The sequence below is a fragment of the Acinonyx jubatus genome, chromosome X (assembly GCF_027475565.1).
Source record: "Acinonyx jubatus isolate Ajub_Pintada_27869175 chromosome X, VMU_Ajub_asm_v1.0, whole genome shotgun sequence".
NCBI lineage: Eukaryota > Metazoa > Chordata > Mammalia > Carnivora > Felidae > Acinonyx > Acinonyx jubatus.
In genome coordinates this window covers 62,195,828-62,205,855 of record NC_069389.1, presented here as the reverse complement: position 1 = coordinate 62,205,855, position 10,028 = coordinate 62,195,828, and the positions used below count along the sequence as shown (strand labels likewise).

The following is a 10,028-nucleotide window of genomic DNA, read 5'->3' as shown; positions in this document are numbered from 1 at the left end:
TGAAAGTCCTTTGTAATAAACTCATCATCTGTAAAGTTGGAGCCTCTCCATGATAAAAAGGAAAGGTAGTTTCTATGGCCACACAAAGCATCCCTATTTTAGAATCTATCTGTCTTCCATCACTTCTACATTTTAGGCCTCACACTATCTCTACTCCTCTATATTCCGGAAATCACTACCTCTCTGAATGTTTGAGAGAGAAGAGCTTCATTCCTGGATACTCAGGGAAAGAAGTGAAGAAGTAGGAAGTACATAGCTTTTCAAAAATCTGAATACAGAAAACATTTTTATTCAGTAGTGTGTGCTTTGGATCCCTTGTTGAAATAAACTGCTTCATAATTTAATGTTTATTTATTTTTGAGAGATAGACAGAGTGTGAGTGCAGAAAGGGCAGAGAGAGGGAAACATAGAATCCAAAGCAGGCTCCAGGCTCTGAGCTGTCAGCACAGAGCCTGATGCGGGGCTCAAACCCATGAACTGTGAGATCATGACCTGAGCCGAAGTCGGATGCTTAACCAACTGAGCCACTCAGGTGCTCCGAACAGCTTCATATTTTAAGAAGCATTTCGCCAAGTCCACCAGAATCAGGAGACATTTGGGGAAAATAATCCAAGCATATCGGAAGGAAATGAGAACATAGATTTCCAGTCACTGCAGGCAGTTTTGGAAAAGACAGATATCTGGAAAAGGGCAATGTGTTTTGGACTCAATGATACACAGAGTAATATTGAGAGTGGAACAAGAAAGTAACAGTTGCAGAGGCCTTACCATGAATTGAAGAATGCTGAGGCTCAAGAAGACAGTTATGTCTCCTTATCCCAACCCTGCTTCAGTCATTTGAATTAACCAGACTCTTTTCCTAAGATGTAAACATCACTGGGAGGATTAAAAGCAGTGGGTGGAAGGATCAATCATTAACACTTCAGTGTAAATCTATTCTACCTGTCATTGTCTTGACAGAGGTTTATGTATTGTTTTTGGTCCAGAAAGAAGCAATATCTCTGAAGAGGAGAGATGTCAGAAAGGGTCACAGGAAAGACAGAGTTTTGGAAACCATGGAAAATATAAGGTGCAGGGGTTTAGAGGTGGAGACAGAGATGGAAGAAGGTTAATGGATACATAAAACAACCTTTGTCTCCATTTTTTCGGAAGACCTGGCCTAGAAGGTCATGAATGACAAAGTTCCTATAACTTTAAAAATGACCTAGGGTTGATCATGCTGGTAAGGGTGTCAGAAAAGACAGTATTTATCATTTCATGAGGGAATCAACACATACAATGGTTTATGAGATGCTGACATTGCTTTCCCTGAGAGTTAGAAGGTATGAGAATGATAAATGGGAATTCCCTGTGTTGTCATCCTGGGATCAATGCCTATTCTAGTAACTGATATTGATCTGGGAGCTATCCAGCTCCAAAATCATCTCATTGTTGTCAGATGGTCTGTTTGCCCTGACTTGCTCCAGGACTCCTAGCTGTCATAAGGAATTTAATCAAATATGAGAGGTCAGATTCAAGGGTTGGCTTGGCAAGAAGCCCCAAATAAATCAAAGCCAAACTGGATGAATCAGAGAAAGCAGTAATCTTTCAGCTTGATTCCTGAAAAGTCACCCAGGGGCTTGCCATTTTAAATTCTGCATTAGTCTTCAGACAGCCTCAAAAACAAAGTATTAAAATTGACTTTAGATCAAACATACTTTAATAATATTTTTCTTTTTTAATTTTTTATTGTTTTTTTTTTAAATTTATTTTTGAGAGTGAGAGTGAGTGGAGGGACAGAGAGCGAGGGGAACAGAAGATCTGAAGCCAGCTCCACGCTGACAGCCGCAAGCCTGAAGTAGGGCTTGAACTCACAAACTGCTAGATCTGGACCTGAGCAGATGTTGGATGTTGAATCAACTGAGCCACCCAGGTACCTCCTTAATAAGTTTTTTTCCTAAAGGATGGAGGGAAGGTAAAGGAAAAATGGCTCTGGGTGCCTATAAATAAAGGCAAAGTTTAATAAATAGTTGACCAAAGTATGACTACTAGATAATCCAAACATATTTATTACATTTAGTAAGCATTTGAAATCCAAGTTGTAATGAAACTGAATTATTGTTTTTGCTTTTAAATTTGAAATAAAAATAAATTTTATATTTCTTACATTTTGTTTGTTACATTGTTCATATGAAAAAAGTTTTTTATTAATAGCAAGTTATATTAATGATAAAAACTGAAATTAGTTAAAATAAATTGAAATATGGAAAATTAAACAAAACTAAATATGCAAATTACACAGAAAGAAACTGATTTGTTGATATATTTTATGTCAACTTGCTTAACATATCCCATTAAACTTTTTGGTGTCATAATCCTAAAATTTTATAATTTTGAGGGCCAAGGGCACAAAGTTACATGTAGTTTATACTTACAAGTGGGAAAGAAAGAATACTAAAAAAACCCCAAAAGATTATTCATACTTTGATTACTAATTTGATCTTACAACAAAACCTAACAAGTGAACTTAGCCTAACTTAACCTAATTTCATCAAACTGAATCTAATGCTTATATATTCTGTATATAATGTTTTCACAAGACAATACAATGCATGATTAGTTTTAGGACTTTAGATCACAAAGAAAAACTAATGCTATTTTTGAAAATTTATTTTCATTATTGTTCTATTGTTTTAGCATTTTATTAACTTGGTTCCTAACCCAGGCTCAGATTGGTCATTTTTATCCTAGTAAGGAAACAGATTTTACAAAAGAAACTAGGCAATTTACTGTACATCAAGCCTGGTATTGTTTTTAGTTTATTTCTTTATTTAATATAGACTAAAATTAAGTCAGGATTTGGTATTGGAGCATCCAAAAATTCTGTTCTGGGCTTGTATACTTTTGATTTGCAGAATCAGAATGAAGACATTCTCCCCATTCAGTAAGTTCTATAGAGTTGTTGGAGAATGTTACACAAGCAAATGTTAATACCAGAAGGAAAAAATAACAATTTGTAATTAACCAATTGGTATAAAAATGTTGGATGGTTTCCATTAGTGGTAGGGATTTATACATTTATGGTAACATTTGATTTAAGGGATTAATATAAGGGGAAGTTGGTGAAAGGGCGGGTGAAATAGGTGATGGGTATTAAGTAGTGATGTATGGAATGGTTGAATCACGGTATTGTACACCTGAAACTAATGTAGCACTGTATGTTTACTATAACAGAATTAAAATAAAATATGAAGGATTCATGTAAAAAATTTACATTGTGCTCATGTTTTAAACTTAAAAATCAGTATTTTTAAATCTATATAACACCAGAAAGAAAAACAAAGGTAAATGAGAGTTTTAAGAATTTGATTATCATTTGGGGTGCTTAGGTGACAGAGTCAATTAAGTGTCCGACTACAGCTCAGGTCATGATTTCACAGTTCCTGTGCTCGAGCCCTGTGTCTGGCTCTGTACTGACAGCTCAGAGCCTGGAGTCTGCTTGGGATTCTGTATCTCTCTCTCTCTCTCTCTCTCTCAAAAATAAATAAACATTTAAAAAATAAAAAAGAATTTGAGTATCATTTAAAATATTTATTTTTTCTATTATCGTTTTATGGTGTGTTTTTTTTTCTTTTTTTTTCAAATCACTTCCTGGCACATGCATTATTCCTGGAAGTTTTACTTTAAAAGTTTTAGCATTTTTAAATTACCATATCATCCAAATATTTTAAAGTTTGATCAGTACACATTTTAAGAATATTTCTATTGTTTCTCAGTGTTTAATTGTGTGTGTGTGTGTGTGTAGAATGTAGATGAGGGAATATATTTTCATTCTTTCTGACATGAGCACAAATGTAGCACCTTTCAAATTATACTGTGCTCAGAAGCTCCATTTACATGTCTTAATATGCTTAAATCTACATTTCATCCAATAAATAGTAAAAGGTTTTAAAGATTATTTTGTTTCTTTTATTGTTTAAGGGTGTTACAAAAAATGTTTTCTCTTCTTTTGTATATATGTAAATATTTATTTTGATTGCTCCTGAACTAACACCAGTTTAGCAGCTTCCTAACTGCACTTTGATCCAAAGCATCATATGAAAATCATGGTATTTTGCAAGTTTTAAAAATCCTTAAGAAAATGCAAATTCTAAATTCTTGTGTGTTTTGTTTTATTTTGTTTTGTTTTGTTTTGTAAGTGATTGTTTTATGGGGTTCCCCCCCCAATATGGTCATGACCTGGGCACAAATTTAGCAGATTTCTACCTGTATTGTACTCTGAAATTGCACACAAATGATATGATACTTTTAAATTTACAGAACCTCCAAAAATAAATAAAATACAAATGCAAGTGCTAGGGATTATTTTCTATTGTTTTGTTGTTTTGCAGTTTTTCTGAGTTTTATTGTATTGGTTTAGTTTGGTTTATGAATTTATTTTCAATATGCTCCTGATCTGGCCACAAACTCTAGCAGCAACCTGGCTGCATTGTGCTCCAAAATTTAACATGAAAGAATAAGTTATTTAAAGTTACAGATCTCCTCTCCCCCCCAAAAAATTTATTAATGAAAATTTTAAGCAAGATTTTAAAATGTGCTTTATGATTTTATTTTGTGTTATTATTTTGTTGTTAATTTTTTCAATTTGCTCCTGACCTGGGAATAAATGCATTGTGCTCCAAAACATCATACGAAGAATATTATATAGTATCAGTCTCTCAAAAGAAAGATAATTAAAAATTCTAAGAAAAAAATGTTGGTGTTGCTAGTTTTTTTAATGGACATTTGTTGTTTTATGTGATTTTTTATTCTGTAATTGTTTTGAGCACAGCTTTCCGGATTTGAAATTTCATATGAAAATCTTAATGTAGTGTAAAAAAAAGGAAGATTAAAAAAAACCTGACACTGCTGGTGATTACAATTGTGTAAATCCAGCTAATTTTGTTTCTTCCCATCCATATTTATGCAAACACAATTTATGTTTCTGTTTTCAAAACATATACAATGAAATTTGTCAGTTCTTTTAAATTGGATACACTTCTTACCAATAATGTTAGGCTACAATATGTTCTTATGCTAAAAATATACTCTATAATAATACAAAAAAAGGAAAAAAAAAGAGTAACATGTATCAGTAGTAACACAAAAGTTTTTTTTAAATAATCCCTGAATTTGTTCTATATTTATAGGCCCAACCTAATTAACAAATATTACCAGAGTGGAAATATCTTTCTAAAAAATTTACGATAATCTTTATATCACTGAAGCAAAGGCCACTGACCACTTGTATAATGTGACACAATGAAATTATAACCCAGCAGAAGAGTTTGGCAATCTCTTTTGGTTGTTGTAATTAGACCTGACCTATAATTATTGAACAAAACAGCATATGCACAATAAACATTCAAATAAATGTACCTGACTGTATTCAGTACATTAATCTATTTTCAGTTATCATTAGCTTCAAATTGTTTCTTTTATTCATAGCATAGGAAAAATCCTAGGAAAAACCATATCTGGACAGTTCTCATTACCTAAAAGGTGGATTCTAGCATTAATTCACCACCATTATGTGTTGTTTGATCACTAACTTCCTCTTGAATAGCTGGAAGGGAAGGCTTTGTGGTCAAAGGTATTTCAGTCTTAAACAGGAATTCCATCTTGACATGGGTATTAACATAGAAGGACTTCTGAAAAGACTCCAGGGTGAAGTAATAGATAAAAGGGTCAAAGCAACAGTTCAGAGTTGCAAGGCACAAGGTGATTGGGTACATAATCTTTGCAAATCTTTCCAACAAGCAATTGGTAATGGCTTGGGAGCGCACTAGGGCATACAGGAAGAGGACAGAGTTATAGGGTACGAAGCATACCACAAAGACTGCCATATGAACTGTGATCATCTTCAGCACTTTTTTCTTATTGGTTCCAATTTGAGACAGTGTAGCAGGCTTGCGGAGGGTTCTTAGCACCACAGAAGAGCAAGAGACATTTAAAATCAGAGGAATGATGAAACCAACAACTTCAATAAATATGGTGATCTTGGACAGATAAGTCTTCCAGATACGTTTGGAGAAGCCCTCAAAACAGGTGGTGGTTGCATTGTTGACATTAGTAGTGGAGAACAAAGAGGCTGAAATACCACCACTGAGGACTAGGATCCAGACTCCAGCACACACAAAGGCAGAATTCCTCCTTGTCCTAATGGTACGAGATCGGAAGGGATAGACAATGGCCAGGAAACGATCCACGCTAATACAGGTGAGGAAGAGCATGCTCCCATAGATGTTGGTGAGGAATGCAGTCCCAGAGATCTTGCAAAGGGTGTCACCAAAAGGCCAGTGACGGTTGAAATTGTAAAATATTTTGAAAGGTAGAGTGCAGACAAAGAGCAAATCAGAAAGGGCCAAATTGGTGATGAAAATAGCAGTCTCACTTCTCATTTTCATTCGGAAGCAGAAGACAAACAGAGAGGCACTGTTGGTTATCAGACCCAGGATGAATATAACACTGTAGACAGCACCATTCAGATTATACTTGAAGGAATCATCAACAATGCAAGTATTATTGGCAGTAGCATTGCCCAACCTGGGTCTGAAGCTTGAATTTAAATCTTGAAATTGAAAGTCAATGAATCTTCTGTCACCCATGGATTTTTTTCAGAAGGCCTGCTGCCTGCAGGGTTCACCACTTTGAGACTAGAGACTGGTAAGAAATATTTTCCTCCTATGGGAGACAAGATGGAATGAATAATCAAATCTGCCTTCCATTCATTTCTGTGGAGTAAAAGATATTTTGTTCACCCAGACTGGAAACAATATACACATTCAATTTGGTTTGACAAGTACCTTTTGAGCACCTACAATATGTTAAAAGGTACTACAGGAATATGTTGCAAGATTGGGAGAGATCACACACAATATAACAAATGCAGTACTGTATGCAGCATTGCAATGAACAGAAATAAGATATTGTATACATGAGAGCCCAAGCAGGGATGGGGGATGGAGGTGGGGAAACAGGCCTTTGATAATTAAAACAACACTAATAGTTTGAAATTTTTATGGAATTTTTTAACTTTCAAAAATGTGTTTTATTTGATTCCCACAAGAACATCATAAGGTAGGAAGACAAGAATTTATCACCATATTATAGAAGAAGAAACTGAGGCTTATGTAATTTAGAATTATGATGTCAGAATTAGGAGAATGTGTAAATGGTACCATCAGAACCAGAATTCACCTTTTTTATTCACAACCAAAGAATTGTTAAACTAATCTAAATTATTTTGTTTCTTTTCTAATATTAGTAAACCTTATTGTCTAATTATTAGTTCTATTGCACAAGACTATAGGTCGATATTGGACCTCCAGGACATGCCCTTAAAAAAGTTTTAACTAAGCTTATTTTTTAATGTTTATTTATTTATTTGAGAGAAAGAGCAAGGGAGAGGCAGAGAGAGAGGGATAGAGAATCCCAAGCAGGCTCCACACTGTAAGCACAAAGCCAGAAGTGATCCCACGAACCGTGAGATGATGACCTGAGTCAAAATCAAGAGCTGGACTCTCAATTGACTGAGCCACCCAGGTGCCCCTCTGACTAAATTATTGAAGTAAATAATCAATTCATCTTTTTCTTCTAAAACATGAATTCAGAGAGCATGGATTCCTCAGTTAATTAAAGCTTCTGGTGAAAAGATTTTTCACTGTATTACATTGTCTTTCTAGAGCAATAATTCAAATAATCTCAGAGTTTCCCTCTTGCAGATTGTAGTCCCCTTTCCAAATCTCTCTCAAGCTAAATGCTTAGCTTAGGATGTCTTCTTATCCTCCTCCCATTCCATCAGTTACTTTCATGCCTTCAGCTCCTAAAACGGCCTTAATCAATGGAACCTTCTCTGGCTGAATATAAGTGTGAAAGGTAGATTTGACATAAATGCCCATTCCTCTGCCACACTGTAAACTTCTGATCTGACCAGTTACATGCCCTTTGATTGCCCCTGCTTATACATATGGCAGTCATTAACTTAACCATTTTTTTTTTAGTATCTGGGCCAGCATTGCTCAGAGGTGCATATAGAAGTCTTTCTAAATTTCTCGGTTAGTAGCTGTCATTTGATAGGAACAGCCTTTTGAATTCTCTATAATGCAAAATGGAAAATTCTTTTCAATGAGGAGGATATGCAATAAAAGTGGTCTTTGCTCCCTGACATGTTCAATAATGGATTTTCACATGATTATATTTTTTATTTTATTTTATTTTATTTTATTTTATTTTATTTTTTAAAATATAATTTATTGTCAAATTTGTTCCATGTAACATCCAATGCTCATCCCAACAAGTACCCTCCTCCATGCCCATCACCCACTTTCCCCTCTCCCCACCCCCCAACCCTCTGTTTGTTCTCAGTCCTTAAGAGTCTTTTATGGTTTTCCTCCCTCCCTCTCTGTAACTTTTTTATTCCCTTCCCCTCCCCCATGGTCTTAAGTTTCTTAGGATCCACATATGAGTGAAAACATATGGTATCTTTCTCTGCCTAACTTATTTCACTTAGCATAATAACCTCCAGTTCCATCCACATTGCTGCAAATGGCCAGATTTCATTCTTTCTCATTGCCAAGCAGTATTCCATTGTATATGTAAACTACATCTTCTTTATCCATTCATCAGTTGATGGACATTTAGGCTCTTTCCATAATTTGGCTATTGTTGAAAGTGCTGCTGTACACATGATTATATATTTTTTTAATTGAAAGGCATTTATCTGAAGTGGTTTCTCCTTACATTACTCTTTCCTTCTAACTCCCAAGGAACAGGTCAAAGGGCTATTTTATATAACAGAAAATGGAGTGGAGGCAGGAATCTGCCAGAGATGCAGAAGCCTGAAGTTACTTGAACCAGTGTTTGCACTGAGAAAAAACTGATTTGGGGAAAAAAAAAAAAACACTCGCTGACTGCAGTGCCTGGAGGAAGAGATGACCTTGATGAGATGACTTATGGGATATGAATCAAAAAGTTGTCATTTTTTAATCGCAAAAGTTCTCAAGTTAAGATTGGAAACTTGTTATTATTGAATTCTCATTCAAAAAATCTTTATGGAGTGTCTTCCCCCTCCCCACCCCCTGAGCCTAACACTGCACTAAGATCATATTCTTTCTTGGCTATTTCATCTCACAGGCCCAGCTCAACTCTTGCCACAATCAACGTTGATATGTAAAAGCAAAGTATAGTAGGAACCTGGACCAAGTAAGGTCCAGAATGGGAAGAAACAGACAGTGGACAAATATAAATAGGTGAGGAGAGCAAAAGAGGAAATGGGAAAGTAGCAAGGAATTTAAAACAAGAATTGAAAGAATAAAAAAAGATAAAAGAAAAAAGACCTTGCTGGGTAGAGGTCAGTGCTGTCATCTAATTTGTATTTAGGACCTTGGGAGATATTTCTGGCTCACAATTCCTCAAATCCCATCCTCTATACTACTTTGCTTCATCTAACTCCTTCCAGTTTTCTCATAAAGAACTGTATGCAATCACTATGTTTAAGGTCACTGAAGCTGATCAGCAAAAACAGGAAGAGCCTGAAAAAATCTGTCATTGGGGTTCATATCTCACTTTGGCAACTATAGACCCAAGTTTCTGCAGATTGTTTCACCAATGTGATAGAAACAAAAATAAATGGAAAACTTCTCAACTGCTTAAACCACTTTATATACTATTTTTAACATCCCCACTCACTACGCATTAGTCTGGAGGCCTTTTTTTTTTTTCATTGTTGAAAGAAATCCAGTTAGTCAAAAATATTCCTCTATCGTAAATTTACACAATCTAAATAAATTAAAGGACTGAAAAATCCCTAATATTAAACCCAAGCTTCATTTACTATAATCTGCTTGCACCTGCCTTCTGCAATAAGTAAGGCCAAAAATATTATTTGGAAACTGCTTTCATAATAGATGCCTTTTCAACTATTCCCAGAGTCCCTACACTCTGCCCACTGATATCTTTTTTTACACAGCATTCTTCTAGCTCACTGGCTTTTTATTATTTTCTACTTC

The 10,028-nt window shown here is 35.1% G+C and overlaps 1 protein-coding gene across 1 annotated transcript; it reads right to left on the bottom strand.

Annotated features, from left to right (window-relative positions):
- Nucleotides 1-503: 503 nt before the first annotated feature.
- LPAR4 (lysophosphatidic acid receptor 4) lies at nucleotides 504-6,945 on the bottom strand. Its single transcript, XM_015085444.3, has one exon. The coding sequence runs from the start codon at nucleotides 6,624-6,626 to the stop codon at nucleotides 5,514-5,516; it is 1,113 nt and encodes a 370-aa protein (XP_014940930.3). The 5' UTR covers nucleotides 6,627-6,945; the 3' UTR covers nucleotides 504-5,513.
- Between the last annotated feature and the right edge of the window lie 3,083 nt (nucleotides 6,946-10,028).

What these genes read in the sequence shown, in the direction of transcription:
- LPAR4 (XM_015085444.3), bottom strand. Translation starts at nt 6,626, where the DNA reads ATGGGTGACAGAAGATTCATTGACTTTCAATTTCAAGATTTAAATTCA.